Here is an 18,920-nt window from a genome sequence, read left to right as displayed (position 1 = left end):
TTTATATTAAAAAGAATTGTGTCTAAGAAATTCTACTAACTTAGTCATTTCAATCTCTTTTGATCTCTCTTTAGCTCTTCTGACATTCCCTCAATCTCAAACTCTCACACAATCATTCCTCTTTTCTCCTAAAATACCAAAATGTCATTATTGCCACTTAGTGTTATTCTCCTACTACTCCCCCTTCACCATCACAGGCAGCAACTGCACAGAACTTGCTAATCCATTAATTAAAGATCTCTACTTCCCATTACGGAGGACTAAATTTAGAAAGCCAAAATGCGTTGGGAGGACACCACAAGTCACAACAAGTGCGACAAATTCCATGGCAGGGGACAGGGTTACTGGTCGTTTCTTATAAAGCCTCTGACACTAACACACCCTCCTGCTGCTGAGAATAAAGAGGAGCTCTCCCAAGGGCGGGGCAACCACTCATCACTATAATCATCTGGAGAACATTTATTGTACCATCAGGCCACAAAAGCCCCAGGACTTATCAATAAGCGAATGCCTCAGGGATCATGTCTCCTCTGCTTTCCTGAAACCTCCAATTTAGTTGCACAAAAGAAAGGGGTGGCAAGCGGCATTAATTGTACCCTTAGAGAAGAGCCACTTCCCACAGGCAGGGGTGGCAGTGACTTTCCTGGGCTACCAAAAGGATACAAAGACAAAAGTAAACACTGTAATTTTCTGTTTTTGTCTCTGGTGCAGGGGGAGTGGTACAATTGACACTGTCTGTAAACAGTAATAATGCCAGATGTAACACAAAGAACAGGATTCCCCCCATCTCTCCACCCCCTCCCTACCTCCTCTCCCTATGACATTCCTCCTGGGATTACTCATCATGAAGAAACACACAGAAACCTTCCTATTGTCCATATGCTGCTACCAAATGTAACAGAGGGAGAATCCAAGTTTGTACTGACTCCTCACTCTTACTCAAAGGAAGAATCAATGGAACTCAAGAAATACTGAGTTGTTTCTTACAGCTGACAAAAAAATACAGGGAGGAGAAGCAACAAGAGAAAGTATGGAAGAGATATGTGAACGCCCAGGTCTGGAACAGAACGAGGCTGAAATAACAAAAAATAAAAATGAAAGTAGAAGCATCCTAAACAAACTGAAAAGTTTGGAAAAAAATATTCATCTTGTGCCCAGGCCTAGGGGCTCATAAAAGATAAGGGAAAAGAGGATGAATTCAAAAACAGAAGTTACCTGACCAGAGTTCCCGCCAGGTGTAATGCAGGCGTACTCTACACTTCTTTTGGTAGCAAAGTAGTTTATGTACTACCTGAATGCAGCGTCTGTAACAGAGAAAGAGAAAAACTGCGGTAAGCTTAGCTCGGATAACCTTCCTTTTCTTTTCAATTAAATTTATTGGGGTGACATTGGAAACAGAGGACCAAACCTTGGACTGTACCCCTCTGAAGTTCCAGGCTCATCACACAAACCAAAAATTCAGAAGAAACTCAGACCTATCTTTTCATTCATTTATTCAACAAATAACTGACAGCAGATTAACTAAATATCTAGCACTTAAGTCTTACTAGAACTAAGTTGTCAAGTTCCTGGAAACTTGCTGGGTTAATTTCAGGCAAATGAAAGAGGCTCTTCCTCTTGAAACGGTTCTGACATACAAAAAAATGATGCAGGGAAAACAGAAATAGAAGAGACAAAATTAACAAGGCAAATGGGCATAGCAAAAAGCGGCTCCTCTCTAACAGACCCAATTGCAATTCAGTTGAATGACAGCTTCAAGTAAATTCTAGAGGTGGGACTGAGACTGTCTCAGGTTCTACGGCTTTAATCGGAGACAAAGAGCATCATGAGATTCTACTAACTTCAGCAGATACCATTATCAATTTGACAGTTCATGGAATCAAGCATAAATAGGAGTGGGTAATTTCTTGGCCCTCTTATAGCAGAGGTGAAAAAAAGAAGGGGGGAAAAACGCTACAAACCTCCCTCTATAGAGTGAGAGCCAAGGATACTAGCTAGTGAAATTAAAGTGCTTGACAACTTGACAACATATCAAAGACACAAATGAACTAAACTGATAAGTTAAAATCCTGACGTTTTAAAATATTTCCGGTAATGGGCCTGCACTGCTACCTTACTAGGCTATTCCACTTGTCCCCTTATTCCCATCTCTTTCTGCTCTTCCTGCTACTCCCTTAGCTCTAAGTGGCCTGGTAGGAGCCTTTCAGATAGGATTTTATGAGAGGACTATGTAACAGATCTCTCTTTAAAGACTTCAGGAGTGATAGTTAAAATATTTTACGTGGGGCTGGCCCGGTGGCTCAGGCGGTAGAGCTCCATGCTCCTAACTTCGAAGGCTGCCGGTTCGATTCCCATATGGGCCAGTGGGCTCTCAACCACAAGGTTGCCAGTTCAATTCCTCGAATCCCACAAGGGATGGTGGGCTGCGCCCCCTGCAACTAAGATTGAAGACAGCACCTTGAGCTGAGCTGCCGCTGAGCTCCCGGATGGCTCAGTTGGTTGGAGCGCGGTCTCTCAACCACAAGATTGCCGGTTCGATTCCTCAACTCCCGCAAGGGATGGTGGGCTGTGCCCGCTGCAACTAGAAAACAGCAACTGGACCTGGAGCTGAGCTGCGCCCTCCACAACTAAGATGGAAAGGACAACAACTTGAAGCTGAAAGGCACCCTCCACAACTAAGACTGAAAGGACAACAACTTGACCTGGAAAAAAGGCCTGGAAGTACACACTGTTCCCCAATAAAGTCCTGTTCCCCTGCCCCAATAAAAAATAAATAAATAAAAAATATTTTACAAACCATACAGAAATATAAATTAATATATACAGCAATATATCAAAATTTTTAAATAATTCCCTTTTATTCTCTAAAAACTAACCTATACCCAAACTACTTACCAAGAGATATAAATTGTACTGTAAATCATCTTGAGTTTCCAAATCATTTGTTCATTTTCAACAAATGCGCTGTGATCTCCTGTTTGCTGCGGTGGTCACTAATCACAGGACGCCCTTGTTCAAAGTAAGATTTAACTTAGTGACACACAAACGCTCCTATCAATTTCCCCATTAAATTGATAGTCACTGGGTCCCTGGTGCTAAAAGCTTTGTTGCAGCCAACAAGGGTGGCTGGATGCCGCCCATGTATGACCACCATGTACAGTACATTCCCGGATGCCAGCACTTCTCACATGACCTGGGTCTGGACACCCTGCACCCTGGCTCTTTTGGCACTGCCATCCCAACACTGAACCACTGTGGAGCAGCAGTGAGATACTACCTATGGCCCCTACCGCTGCTTGCCACCACCCTCTAATTAAAGGCTATCGACATCCACTCCTGCACTATTCCTAGTCGGTTCCTGCCTCTGCAGCCACCCAACAAGTGATATCATCAGCCTTATGGTCTCAGCTTACACAATTTACCAAACAGAATGAAAATTTTAACAACTGCTATAATTTTAAAATTATACACTGGCTGAATAACTTAAAATTTACTACTTCTTGGGGCATTTTTTTTCTTTTTTAACTTTTATTTGTTTGTGTTTTTCCAGGACCCATCAGCTCCAAGTCAAGTGGTTGTTTCAATCTAGTTGTGGAGGGCACAGCTCACAGTGGCCTATGTGGGGATCGAACCAGCAACCTTGTTAAGAGCACTGTGCTCTAACCAACTGAGCTAACCGGCCACTCCCCGAGGCCATTTCTTTTATGCATGGTTTTCTACTTCAACACAAGACACTTCCACTTTAATCGGAAATTTTCTTGTGGTGTCCACTGAAGTCTCCATCTTCTTTTGGTGCCTGCCCACAGGTTTGGGACTGACTTACAAATGAGTCCAAGTTTTCCATGTGAAAATAACTTAAAAGAGAGTTTATTCTCCTCAGAGACTATTTCCCTTCACTCCCAAAACCTATGGCAACAGTGGGGGTGGTGGCAAGAATCAAGCAGTACAGCCAGCAGAGGAAATTAATTGGTTGAGTTTTCCCATTTCTCTCTCTCTCTCTCTCTCTCTCTCTCTCTCTCTCTCTCTCTCTCTCTCTCTCTCTCTGTCTCTCTCTCTCTCTCTCTCTGTATAAGTACCTTCTCCATTATTACTTTATCTACAGCATTTGTATACAGATATAAAATTGTTTCATCTCTGACCCAGATTCTGGCTTTGAGTATTATTACATCTTTCCAAACTCCATATTTCTTCGTATTTCACCAGGAGGATTATAAACTTATCTGAAGTGATAGAAATTCATTTTGTTTTCAACTTCTCTTTCTGCTATATGCTGCTGAAAAGCAGTACATAATGAGAAGTAGAGCAACAACCTGGCCTGATGCCCAGCAGGGAGCGGATAAGTTTACCTAAAAAGGACTTGATGCTCCAAATGCCAAAAACTGAAAAGAGGATTGGAAGGGTGGTGGGAAGATCTGGAAACATGCCCAAGGGTACAAATGAAGAAACTGAATTCAGCCTAAGGGTGGGACCTTCTGCCCAGCCTCTGTCAGCTTGATGCCTCATTATCTTCCTCCATCTTCCCTAACCTCAGGACAGTCAATTAGGGAGCAGGTGGAAAAAACAACTGAGAAAGCTAGGCCTTACACAAAAAGTTAGGAACTAGGGGGAGGAGGGAGTTAAAGGATTTAGTGTGACCAGGTTCGATAGTTGGGATGTGATGGTTTGGGTGGATAGATACATACCTGTAATTCTACGTACTGAACACACAATCTTATCACATCACCCCCACCTTCAACTGCTCCCCATCATCCACTTAATCTCTGTTAGCCTTTTTACTACTCTCGTATCCTTCCTCCGTATACCCGAGACTCTAATCATCCCGAATTACTTTCTATTCTCCAAACATGCCACTCTTCCAAGTCTCCAAGCTTTTGAACATACTGGTCCCCTGCTTGGTGTGTTCCTCACTCCTCCCCCACGTAGAAAACTCCTACTGTTTTTTCATGACTCAGGTCAAATGCAACCTTCTCTGATGCCCCAGTCAGCATTAGTCACCCTGTACAGATTTTTCCTCTGTCATTTATCACAGCAGTGCTTAAGAGTACAGCCTCTGGAGTCAGCGGGACTTGAGTTCGAATCTTGACGATGAAACTTACTAGGTGTGCAACTGGGGCAGCCAGCCTGCCAAGATGGCCCCCAGTGGTCCCCACCTCCTGCCATTCGCATCCTTGTGTAGTCCCTTCCCACACTGTATCAGGCTGATCTGTGTGCCCAACAGAAACGGTATGTCATTTGAGATTAAGTTCTAAAAGACACTATGGTTTTCATCTTGGGCTCTCATTCATTCTCCTTCTCTTTCTCCCTTGAATGACTTGCTTCAGGGCAAGGCAGCTGCCATTTCGAGCAACCCTATGGAGAGGCTCACATGGCAAGGAACTGAGGTTTGCCAGCGACCCTGTAAGGGAGCTTGGAAGCACATTCTCCAGAAGTAGTGGAGCCTCAGATGCCTGCAGCCACAGCTAACACTTTGACTGCAGCCTCATGAGAAACCTTATGCCAAAACTACCCAGCTATCTGCCCCTGGATTCCTGAACCACAGAAACTGTGAGATAATTCATGTTTGTTTTACACCACTAGGTTTTGAGGTAGTTTGTTACATAGCAATAGATAACTAATACACCTGAGAAGGGATAGCAACAGCCTAGGATTTACAGTAAGAAAATCTGGGTTCAAGTCCAAGCAGTGGTGCTTACTAATAGAATAAACATTAGCAAACCACTTAATCTCTGGAGCCTAAGTTTATTTACTTGCAAAATGAGAAAACTGGACTACAATAATATACTACAAAATAAATAGCATATCTTAAAACTAGAACGTAAGATAATCAAGCTAGAAATATAGTCTCTAGCAAAACAAATCTGATCCCTAAGGTACTGAGGTTCAGAGATCCCGTCTAAAACAAGCAGAAAATTCATCTAAGTGTTATAAAAAGCAGCTTTTCGTGGTCTTTGAATTGAAATAAAGGACCAGGCTTACTTCTCAATACCAAAAAGATATGAAAAAATGCTATTTACCTAAAAGCAAAATTTTGTATCATTATTTCAGACCTAGGAAACCAAGACTATACAGCCTACAAGGAGTCTAAAAAGTTGGAGGTCTAATCTATTCTGAGCAAAATCCTTTACACTCCCTAGATCCTACGCCCGGCATTAGAATGAGAGATACACTGAGCTTGCTGCATACCAAACTGTTCTCTTGCTCAAAAACATGAAGGTACCGATTCGGTAGTCAGGCTCCAATCAGATGCTTTTTAAGGAATAAAGATAATATACATACTTGGGATCACACTAATGTGGCATAGCTGTTTTGGACATTAAAGATACGAATGCAGAAAGAGCAAAAGAGAGACAAAGCCTTAAGTCTTAAACTTTATTAAAATATGATGATTTTCAGTTGCCTCTAGTTGTACTGGTTATAAATAAAGAATTGTGCGACAATCACATCTCCTCAGGAGACAGGAATCTCCCAGCCATGCCGTTGTATGCATAGCCTGCCTAGTTAGCAGTTCCAACTAGGCTGCTAGGACAATGTAGGCAAAGAAGCTCTATCTCTCTGGCCTTTCCCTCCCTTCTAACTACTGCTGACTACTTTAATGTCAAAGCCCAGGGATGACTTAGTGGTCTGCCGGTATTCCCTACCTTTGGATGAAAACAGCTACCCATGATCACTGCTTAAATGCATCAGTCCTACTCCTCATGCAAGGGGCCTACAAGTAATAATGAAGTTATGTGCGGAATCCAAATTGTGGTTTGGTTTGTACTTTTTCCCCCCTTCTGGAAAGATGTATAAAATCCAGACCACAAACTTGCTCCCTGACACAGGCTTGCTCCCTGACATTTCTCCACAAACAAATGTGTTTTTTCTGAAGTGAAACATACATAGAAATTTTGACTATAAATTTCCTATCACTCGATTTTATAAAACAGATTTGCACACATTAAATGAACCATGGTACTTACACATAGAGATCCATAGGAAACTCCTTCATCATGTGTGTTACAATAAATTCTACCATCAGGTCTGAATGGGGAAAGAAGAAAAATTAAATCAATCAGAATAAAATTCATTCCTTGCCTTTAAGTTGGAAAAAAAAACTTCTGAGTACACCTTGCATTCAAGCTGAGTGCCAGTCACTAACCACATCTTTATTCATATGTGCTTAAATTTATTTTATATAAGGTACTTTTTGCAACACTTTTCACCAGCTGCCAGTTGTAAAGTAAAAGAAAATGAGTTCACTCTCCTACTTCCAGAAGAATACCTTGACCTGCCAATAAATTCATATACAATGGAGATTTCACTGTAGATACTTCATACCATAGCACTAATGCAAAATGCCAGAGGGAAATCATTATTCTGAGAACCGAGTGATGAGGCAAACAGAGAAGAAATTATGGATCATATCCATGTAACCAGAGACTTAGCTCTAAAGCCATGTCTGTCTATCTCATCTCACTATCACACTCAGTTTGACAGATATTGACTGAAATGGTCTGTGGGCTTTGGGTCAATAGAAGTTTATTATATAGTCTTAATTACTGTTTCTAAAATCAAGTAGATTTAGAAACTAGGGCTGAATATCCAAGTGAAATGGGATTAAGAGTTCAGATCATTCCCCTGAGGACAATGCAGCATTCTGACAAAATTACCTAAGATACAGCCCCCTACCTGTCAGCTCTGCCAGCCTCATCTCAGCTTAATTTACTCAGAGGAAGTTTTGCATGTTTGAACCTTGAACTTCAAGACTCCTGGCCAGCTGACACATCAATTTGGACCAAGAAAGGGAGGAAAGAATTTGAAATCTTGATCAGGAGTAAGATAGCTTACAAATGTAAGTCATCTATCATGCTTAGACTTAGCCATTTTTTTCTCCTTAGAAAGATCTTTTACTGTGAACAAGAGCACCCTTTAATTGACCATTCTATTCACTGGAATTGCTTTACCACACTCAACAAAAAACATGGTTTCTTAGGCCAGGAAAGAAACATAACTAGTAACAACTTCTCTGAGGAAGAAGTACAAAATTAACCAGGATCTAGTCCTCATCTTAATTATGAAAACCTATCACTGGCTCAGAAAAATGATAATTTTGATGATACTCACCCAGTACTGCACATACTAAAGGACGGCAGGGAAGGTTCTTGTCTGCTGCCTTCTTCCTGTGTCGCATAGGCTTCACACACACAAATGAAATTAACAGGCACATGAACTGACATCCAATGGCTCGTCACCATGTTTTTCATGCAAATAAAATCATGACTACAGAGATGCTACCTTTCTCTCTCTTTTTCTAGTGGTGGGGGAGGGGTGGGATGGGGCAGGGAGGACTTGCAAATCCTTCTCAGGTACTAATGCAAGCCTGTGACAAAAACACAATTCAACAAGACAACAGTTCTAAAGGGTGTGGGAACATACTATACAATAGGAAAGGTGGTGTTTTTACTTTGATTTTATCTATATAAGTGACATTACAACAAAAGAGATATACTGGTATTTTTCTTTGATAAAATGATTAAGAAAAAGAAAAGAAGAAGGTGACTGCATAAAGACAGCAACAGCGGCAGTTGCAAAAAACAAAAGTTTCAAATATAAATCTCGATGTGATATTTTTGAACATACATTCAAGTTTCAGGAAATTCCCTGATCCTTCATATTCTATTTCCCCCACTATTTTCAGATGAATAAATCAAAGCAGTATCTAGTCTTAGCTAATCAAAGATGACACTACATTTTTGAAAATAAAAGTCTTAGGCCATCTACTTGTTGAACTCTCTATTACTGACACATTCTAATACTACTGCTATAGGTATACGGTTGTGGATTTTTCCATCCTCTCTTGAGTAAGAAACTGCTCCATGACACACACAAAAATCCCAACAACAGGCCATGGGTCTGTTGAACAGCAGTCAAACAAGAGCCCTTTAGCATAATATTCCACCCACATTTGTTCTAAGTAAGATAATTTCATCCTCCCCAATCCTGCCAACATACAAAAAATTTTCTAAGGAAAATCAAGAAGCCAAAGTCACACCTACCATTCTATGCAAGTTTACTCGAAAATTCATGTTGTCGTCATGCAAAAATGCATTTGCATACTGATCCTAAGAAAAATAAAAATACAGAGAAAAAGTAAGGAAAGAGCTATATTTAACTCAGTTTATAATCAAATAAGAACTACTTTCGGGGCAGCCAGTTAGGTCAGTTGGTTAGGGCACGGTGCTCTTAACAACAAGGTTGCCAGTTCGATCCCCACATGGGCCACTGTGAGCTGCGCCCTCCACAACTAGATTGAAACAACTACTTGACTTGGAGCTGATGGACCCTGGAAAAACACACTTTAAAAAAAGTGGGGGGGAGGGGGGCCAGGGCAGCCAGATGGCTCTGTTGGTTAGAAGGCAAGCTCTTAACAACACGGTTGACGGCTCAATTCCCTCATGGGCCCCCTGCAACTAAGATTGAAAACCACGACTAGACTTGGATCTGAGCTGCGCCCTCCACAACTAGATTTAAGGACAACGACTTGGAGATGAGGGGCCCTGGAGAAATATACCCCAATTAAAAAAATTTTTTTAAAAAGAACTACTTTCAAGGACCAGTTGGAGAACTAATGGGATGAGCCTAATGCCTCTATGTCAAAACCTACTTAAGCCATGAGATTTTACTTGGAGATTTTACTTGGGAGTAATTCCCAGTGCGTCTCTAACTGGTCAATAATCTTTAAGCAAATTACAAACCAAAAAATTACAGCACGGGGACTTGAGGCAAATGCGGAGAGGAATCTGTTTTCCTATTCTCTCCTCCTTCCCATCTGCCCAAGGGGCCTGCTCTGTTTGTGACAGCTTGAAGGTTTTCATAGCAGCTGCAGGATGTATGTGCAGGCTCCACAGAGATCTCCAACTCAGAAGAAAAGTCTGTGCTCCACCAGGAGTGGGCTTGGCTCAGCAGGAGAAAACTGCTACACAGGCAGCATGGCAGTAGGCAAACCGCCCCCCCCCCCATCTCTGGCTTTGCTGCAGACTGATGGAAAATCAAAAATCTCTCACCATGGATCAGTAATAAACATCCCTTGGCCCTTTCCCAACACCTGTGCCGAAGATCTGACATGCCTACAGACTCCAATTACTAAGAACTGCTACAATTTGTGAAAAACAACTCCTTTAAAGATTTTCTTAGAAAGATTTTTGAAAAGCAATTACTCCAGGCCCATTGCTATTATAATAAGCAGCTCTTCCATAACCAGCTACCCCTAACGTGGTGGAATGTAGGTCATTTATTTCCACAGAGAACATAAAGGGAAAGACTGAGAAAGATCTCTGCTCCATGTGGACCACCTTTCCTGTTTTCTTAAGAGAAAAAAGACCAGAATAAGGACTAATAGAGGGGGAGGTTGAAGCTACAAATTGAGCTCTAAATTGACTCACGTTCTGGCAGACCTATGTTGCCACCAAGATCCCGGGTGAGTTGAGGCCTAATTAATCCAACAAAAGTATTATACCTCCTTGCAAAGCCGAAGAATCTCTTCTTTTTTCCCCTCGGGCTCTTGTTCCTCAGCAAACTGCCATCAGCCCCACTTCACTCACCTTCCACCCCTCTCTGGCTTTTCTCTCTACTACCCCCTACAGGAAACCTGAGCTCCTTTTTTCATTTGTCTCAATGAAAAAGACCCAACATGAGCAGCTTCAAAGGGACAAGATTACTTTTTCTATAGAGGCTTAAGTCTCTTGTTTAAAACTATTAAGAGCTGGAATATGCCAGTACTCAGTTATAGCAGTTATCATATCATAATTCATTATTAATTCATGAAGTAAATACTAATTTAGGCTCTACTATGTGCCAGATAATGAGAATAGACTGGTGAAGGAGACAAAATACCTGTTCTCAAAGCTTACATTCTAGCAGTAGACAGACAATACAAAGAGGGCAAATTTTCTCTCCCAAGCTTTAGAACCCTAAAAGTCAGGAACTGGGCAAGAAGGGCAGAAAAAGATAGCACTTTGTGAAAAATGAGCTAATAAAAGAAGACTGGTGAGACCTACCTCTGCAATACACGTGAGGATGATCAGACAGAGTTTGCCACTGTGAAGCCGGTGCTCATCTGTAAAATAAAAGTAAACCCTTCTTTCTAAATCATCCAGACCGCATTACTATACATAATAAAGATGTGTATCATCAAAAAGTATATTCACACTTTCTCTCCCCACCAAATTCATGAATGAAAATTTAGGTTTTACTAGAGTAATTCCTGAGATTCTCCTAAGTAAAACAATTCCTCAGAAGATTTTTTTTCTAAAATATTCTGGTACCCTGATGGGCAGCTAACCACCTTCCTAAGAGCCATCTAATTATTGTAATGGTTCTACTGTCATGGCCCAAATCAGAGCCATGCCCTTTGCTTCTGAACAGTCAGGTCCATTCCCTTTCCAACCACTCCCCACCCACCAGCTATAAGTGCCACCATCTATGCCCACCTACCACAAAATCTAGAGGTTTTATAACTATTCATAGCAAATTGGCAGTGGAATCAGAAAGAAATTATCTAGAGACCAGGGTCCAGCCCACGCTTCTCCTTGCACTGTGTATATTATTTATGAAAAAGAAAGCTATGACGTCTTGATCATTTTTCTTCCTGACAAAGTTATTCACTCTAAAATACTTACTTAGGACTATGTAGCAGGTACCACACTGTGCACTAGAGATATAGCACTGAAATAAGCAAAGGTCCTTGGTCTCCCAGAACTCACATTCTATTGCTAAAAAAGAGCGTGGCAACCTGGATAGCAGGGCTCTAAACCCACACAAATGACTAAGAAAGAGCTAGCTACTCCATCACTACCAATTATCACAACCGTCAAAGCTTATTTACTTCCCAGGATCTCTGTGGGTGAGAGGGTGAAATGGAGGTAAGAAGAGAGTCATACCAGTTTATCTAAAACAGATGAATCGTTTATGATGTTTCAAATTAGCTTTGACAGAACCCAGATTGAAGTCCATTCTGGAGAAAAGATTAACAGATTACAATGCTGCAGAAGTGAACTAATAGTTCTCACCCTGACACTAACCTGCTACTTCCTCAAAGATGGAATCTATCAACTAAAACTTGACAATTAGAAAGCATCATGTGGAAGCTAAGCAGGGTCGGGCCTGGTTAGTACTTGGATGGAAGAAAGCATCATGGGGGTTATAGTCCAGAAATACATTTACCTCTCCTCAGAGATAGGCAGTGTGAAAAGAGTGATGATGGTAATCCCTAGCTGAATTCCCCATAGCTTAACTAGAGTCCCTAGGCAGCCAGAAGAGAAGTGCCCCTGCCTATGCAAATGTAGATTCAGGAGACTCTTCTATGTCTACTTCTGGTCACAGTTTCTGGGCACTATCTGCCCTTCCCCAGAAGCCAGGAGCAACTCCCACAGCACAGCCTGCAGCTCTCTCTCCACTTAAAAAAAAAAAAAAATGTTTCTAAATGCAAAAATAAGGCATATTTCGTTATAAACATTTTTTAATTCAGAAAAGGACCATAAAAGCCAGGTTTAATCATACCACCAGGATGTCACAACAGTTAAGACTTTGCTGAATCAACATGAAGTCTTTTAGAGATATACATATATTTTAAAATATTTTTTGCCTAATACCTACTTTAAAGGTTGAGCAGATACTCCTTTAAGGTCACAACACTCAAGTCAGAAGAATCTCAGGAAAAATGGCTTTGAAAACAGAGCCAAATCAAGGGAATGATAAACACAAAATTCTAGAGAATTGAGAGGAGAGGAGTGCCGGGAAGGGACGCACAGGTAGCTTCAACAGCATTAATAATTCCTTAAGTGGGGTGGTAGGTTCACATATGTTCATTTTACTATAATACTTTACAACTTAAGCTGTTATTATAAACTTTATAACAACACCCATATGTATTAAAAGTATATTTTATAGATATCAAATGATAAATAATAAAGAAGAAAGAGATAATATCTTGGGGAAGCGGGGAGCAAAGCCAGAAAAAGTGGCTTCTGTTGCTCCTCAAAACATACGAGATCCTGTTAGCTAGGGCATGCAGAAGGTCAAGGGCTTAAGAGACAGGAAGAAAGCCAAGCCAGTGCATCCACACAGGAGCCATTTTTGAAATTAACTCTTCAGCATACCTAACCTTGTCCCCTGTCATATTTAGGCTGCCTGTTGGCAAAGACCTAACCCAGCTTATACTTAGAGAGACAGCCTGAGGCAACCCACATGCAATTAATCTGCCTTCTATTTTACCTTCCACTCTATGGATGGCAAAATGACCAGGACAAAGAGGTTTATATAATCATTAAAGCTAAAAATGAGTTTCGGGCCGGCCCGGTGGCTCAGGCGGTTAGAGCTCTGTGTTCCTAACTCCAAAGGCTGCCGGTTCGATTCCCACATGGGCCAGTGGGTTCTCAACCACAAGGTTGCCAGTTCAATTCCTCGAGTCCTGCAAGGGATGCTGGGCTCCGCCCCCTGCAACTAGCAATGGCAACTAGACCTGGAGCTGAGCTGCACCCTCCACAACTAAGACTGAAAGGACAACAACTTGAAGCTGAATGGCACCCTCCACAACTAAAATTGAAAGGACTACAACTTGACTTGGAGAAAAGTCCTGGAAGTACACACTTGTTCCCCAATAAAGTCCTGTTCCCCTTCCCCAATAAAATCTTAAAAAAAAAAAAAATGAGTTCCAAGGGCCTCAATTCACTGTGTTCTATCCAGCAAAGCTAAAAGATCATTTTTGTGGTCACATCTACACAGTTTCTCTCTTCTGTGGTTGCTGCAATATGTTGAGAGAAAGGAAAGGGTTACTACCCCTTTCCATAGGGACAAACAATGGAAACACTAATACACAAGAGTCTTGTTATCCTTCCCTGCCTTATCTCACTTGCCAAGTCTCAGAGGTTCACCATCTCTGCAGCTTCCAATGAACTGCTCTGTTAGGAGTTCATAACATGGACTACTACCGTGTTTCCCCGAAAACAAGACCCAGCTGGACAATCAGTTCTAATGCACCTTTTGGAGCAAAAATTAATATGACCCAGTATATTATACTGTTATATATTATAGTATATTTTGTTACGTCACATCACATTACTTATACCCAGTCTTGGGCCAGCGAAAGAAGGTGGGGGGGTCCTGATCTTATAGAAGACCCAGTCTTATAGTAAAATTATACTAAAAGATAGTATAATTAATAAATTATATTAATTTTTGCTCCAAAAGATGCATTAGAGCTGATGGTCCGGCTAGGTCTTATTTTCAGGGAAACACGGTAGTATCTCTCTTGAAAGAGCAAACTCACAAGGCCTAACAAACGAAAAAGCCTAAACTCATAAAGTGGGATTCTCCAAGAGCTAATGCAATATTTCTGAGTATAACAGGATTTAGATTCTGCCCACCCAGGCTCCTTTTAACTCTGACAATTCTTCATTTCCCATATTTATCTTTTAGTTCTCTATCTCTGTCTGTCAATGTTTCCTTCTCACTCCAAAAGCCCCTAAATCCTGGTCTTACTCTCTTATGCAGCCTTTCAGCTCCATTCTAGGATTCCTGAAAACCCTCATACCAGAAACCTGCCCAGCCCACTTGGCAAATCAGAGCCTTCTAAAGTATACTTTTTGCCTGAGGGAATCTTAAACCACCTCATAAAAGCATTAGTCTCTCCTCATGGAAAGTACAGTGGCAAAGGCAATAGTATTTTAGCAATTTTTCTTCTATAATGGAACTGTTTTTTTTGTTATCTGGGAATCTGAAGATTATCCATGGACCCAAACATCAACTATTGAGTAGAGAACAGTTGGTTCCTACAATAGGATTTAAAGATTCTTATAAGGAAGGCTTATAAAGGAAGACCATACACCAAATTGTTAAGAATGATTAACTCTAAAGAGCTTAATTCCAAAGGAATTTTGCTTTGTAAGTTAACCATTGCTAGAATGCTTTCATTTTTTAACAAATACTATTCCAATTACTTTGGTAATTAGGATAAAAAAAATTCTACTAAATGGGAGAAGCACACTGGATCAACCTATAGGTACCAAATAAAATGTTAATAAAAATGTTCACTAAAATGCTAGGTGTAGTTTAAAAAAAAAAAACAATCAGTTATGAAAAACATTTTTTGGACAACTGGGGTAAACTAAATATGAACTGAATATTCCACGATATTAGAGAATGATTGTTGATTTTCTTAGCTATAATAATGGCTATCTCAGAAAACGTCTTTAATTTTGAGATACGTGCCAAAGTACTTAAGTTGTGAAGCAGAATGATGTCTGCAACTTACTTTAAAATGATTCAGCTAAAATAACACACACAAAGAAATTTAAAGACAAACCGAATCTGGCAAAATGTTAATGGGTATATAAGTGATCACTGTATAATCCTTTCAACTCTGTATATTGGAATTTTTTCACTTTAAAAAATTGGAGGAAAAATGCTACCTAAACAGGTTTATTTCCAGAGAATCTTAAAACTGGGATATAGTCCACTTACATGAGGTCCCTAGAGTAGTTAAATTCATAAAGACAGAAAGTAGAATAGTGGGTACCAGGGGCTGAAGGGAGGGGGCATGTGGAAAACGGGGAGTTAGTATCTAATGAGGACAGAGTTTCAGTTTTGCAAGATGAAGAAGAGTTCAGGAGAGGGTGGTAATGGTCGCACAACGATGTAAATGTACTTAATGCTACTGAACTGTACACTTAAAAATGGTTAAAACGGTAAATTATATGTTATGCATATTTCACCACAATAAAAAAGCTATAGAAATAAATAAGTATTGTGAACACTCATAAATCCAATATAAAGAAAAAATTGAGTTAAAAAAACAAAACAGATACACAGAGATATACTGAACAAAATTTGCTGGATTGCTTTCCAATTCCTTCTCACTCTTAGCCCACGTATTTTACTACCCTATCACCAATTAACTAAAAGATCATAGAAAAATCATAAACAGGAAGAACAGGAAACCAGACAGTATAAATTCAAACTTTTCCAACACCTTTTTCTCCCACCTTCGACTCTGCATTTCTGGGGTGTTACTGACACTTCTGTTTTATATTTTAAGTGTTAAGGAACAGTCCCCTGAATCTCACCTTTTCCACTGCACTCCGTACAAGCCGGTGCTTTCGGTTCTTGTCCTCAAAAGGGAATTCCTTGAAGTGTGCTACTCTCTCCCTACTTCCCACACAAAAGAGTTTGGATCTACTTACCAAATCTGCTAAGACGACTTGCTCATTTCTGTAGAGACCATTTTTTTTCCTGTTCTATTTCAGAGCACTCCCCCTCCAGCTCCAGGTTTTCCCAACACCACCTAACTGCCATCTGGCAATGAGAAATCACTGTTTTCCAGTAATCAGGACCATCACCTTGCACAGGAGGCCCCAATGGTTCATCTTGTCGGAGCTTCAAAGTATTAATGTCGCTTCTTGATTCTAGCTAAGCAGTTACCTGCCACACCTCTTGCTTCCTGAGCCCCCAAAGTAGCATGCCTTACCTTTCGTGTCCTGCATAACAATCGAGCTATACTTTAAGAAGGTTATCAGTAGATTACTGGTCTGTACATCAGCATCCAATGGGAGTTCCACAGAACTTATAACTGCAACAGAACAATAAAATGCAATTAGCCTATACTCACTAACACTTCTATGACAGAGCCAATTTGCCAGCAGGCAAGAAAATCACTAAAGAAGCTTTACCTACAACAGAGGGAGGGCCCAGTGCTTATCATAAAACCTTTACCTAGTCTTCCGAGGCCTCTAGGGCCCTTCCTACTCCCAAGATTAAGCCCAATGCTCTTCTCTCATATCTAGGAGGACCAGTCTCCAGAAACAGAGCTTTTCCCCCCAACATCCTAAAAAGGGTATTTTGATTCTACTTCTAGCTCCAAGTAACCTGCAAGGGTTCAGGGCCCTTTTAAAGACACTTTGATTTGTACCCACGGCAAAGATCTGTACTGAATACAAATGAGCCTTGCTTTGATGAGTCTCCTGCTTAAAATAAATGACAATTCATTCCTAATAAGGAGAAATCTTGCTCAAATTTAAGAATAAGACGTTAGGCTGGAAACAATCCAAGATGGAAGGGGAAAAAAGTTAAGGCAGAACTACATTTAAATTCTACTCCTTAATCCCTTACCCTCCACGAAAGGGAACCTAAAGAGGAATACCAAACTGAAAATAGGTGGACATTATTGATTAGAACATCCTGGGAACTGAGGTCTGATACACCCAGCTGCTTCCTGTGTCCAAGAGAAACTACCCCACCACAGCCCCCGCTCTGTGAGCCACAGACCCAGTGAACACTTGAGGGACCAGACCAGAGCTAACCCATACAGAAATCTCTTATGGAGATTTCCCAAGTTTCTAAGACTTTAAATTAGACTTAGACCTATCTTGTTAAGTGCTTTTACACTGTCTGAGACACGATATATAAGCAAAAAGAGGCTCATCATGGCCCAGACAAGCTAAAGAATCTACAGCTTTCTGCTGTATTTCAACCCATGAAGACTCAGCTGAGTTTAGGATATTATTCATAATATGTATTCATACCATAATGGATCCCTCTGGAGTTACTACAATGTACATAGAGAACATTTATTAACAATGGAAAACATTTGCATATTATGGACCTATAATACACAGCAAGCACAGCAAAAACCTTATGAGAAGAAATTAGCAGGCCAACCGTTCCTTGGCTGTTTTCACACAGTTTCATCCTCAAGAACTAATAAAAGACAAATACATTTTTATGCTGAGATACTAACAGGTCTTAATTCATGTTATAGGTAAATGACCTGAGACTGTCATTTCAAACTACACCATATTTTGAAACTCAGAGACCATAATCACTCCTTTATCCAATACAGAGAGGCATCTAACTGGTAAGTGGGACTTTTTTCCCCACTCAAATGCAGCAGTAACTAGAAAACTGTCTTATATAATATGAAGGAATATAGAAGTATATGTATTTTTAGTTTACCAGAAAGTCCTCTCATGCCAAGGCTGAGTTGTCAAATGTCAAGTCTGAGCTGAGAACAAATGTTACAGCTAAACTACTAGCTTTTAAAAATAATGGCTCCAGTGATATACCTTTAAATATAACTGAGCTGCTGAGCAGCACAAAAACCAAAACTTGAAAACAAGGTTATGATATTTAGGACCCCTACAGAAAGAAAATGAGTTAGGAGAGAGGCAAAAGAACAAAATAGGAGATAATAAAATCCCTCACAATTTTATTTTTTATAAAAAAAATCACAATTAAAATCTCCTTCGTAAGGAAGTTATTCCTTGATCTTTGGCTTCATAATTCTTCCCAGAAGCCTTTGTCAAGGGAGACAGTCATTTGAAAGTGGGCTAACTCTATCTTCCCACTAGAAGAAAGAAAAGCTCACTAGTTGTAGATAAGTAAGCACAAATCCTGCCATTGCATAATCAAGTGTGTGGGTAGAAGTGTTCACAATGAACAGTATAAAAGGCAGTTCTCTGAAGCATCCAAAGCCCAGCACCACATGGAACTCAGATATGTGTGTGTATATTTGTATACCTACGGCTATTGGTATCCATGGTGACCAGGCAGGCTTCATCCTTAAAAAGAACAGTATTTCCACTGTATTACACAGTAACCAGAATAAGTAGACACAAGTCGGCAATCCTCACTACTTGCTCCTTCTCATTAAAATATTTTGGAATTCGACTTTCAATTTTAAACAGATCCAATTGGCTACCATACATTTGAATATCAATGGCACCTCCCTGTCATTCTTCTGTACAGATACTGCTTGTACTACTTTGAAATGCTGCTGCAACAAGTGTGACATGAAAATTTAAGGGAGAGAAAACAGATCAAAGAAGGTAACTTCACATACAGACAGGGAGGTACAAAGAAAGGATCAAAGTCAGATTTCCTGTACGTCT

General features: G+C 40.4%; 1 protein-coding gene across 1 annotated transcript in view; it reads right to left on the bottom strand.

The window, feature by feature from the left end:
* Positions 1-18,920, bottom strand: part of ARMH3 (armadillo like helical domain containing 3) — a 151,005-nt gene that overhangs the window by 95,543 nt on the left and 36,542 nt on the right. Inside the window, exons 15-20 of the mRNA XM_081074511.1 lie at positions 16,502-16,603; positions 11,037-11,095; positions 9,036-9,101; positions 8,104-8,173; positions 6,960-7,020; positions 1,216-1,304 (exon numbers count right to left, since the gene is read on the bottom strand). Coding sequence (XP_080930637.1) covers positions 1,216-1,304; positions 6,960-7,020; positions 8,104-8,173; positions 9,036-9,101; positions 11,037-11,095; positions 16,502-16,603 — 447 coding nt within the window. The remainder of the gene's footprint in view (positions 1-1,215; positions 1,305-6,959; positions 7,021-8,103; positions 8,174-9,035; positions 9,102-11,036; positions 11,096-16,501; positions 16,604-18,920) is intronic.

Source organism: Rhinolophus hipposideros, assembly GCF_964194185.1.
Source record: "Rhinolophus hipposideros genome assembly, chromosome: 15".
NCBI lineage: Eukaryota > Metazoa > Chordata > Mammalia > Chiroptera > Rhinolophidae > Rhinolophus > Rhinolophus hipposideros.
Note: the sequence above shows the minus strand (reverse complement) of the source record. Positions and strands in the feature narration are given on the sequence as shown.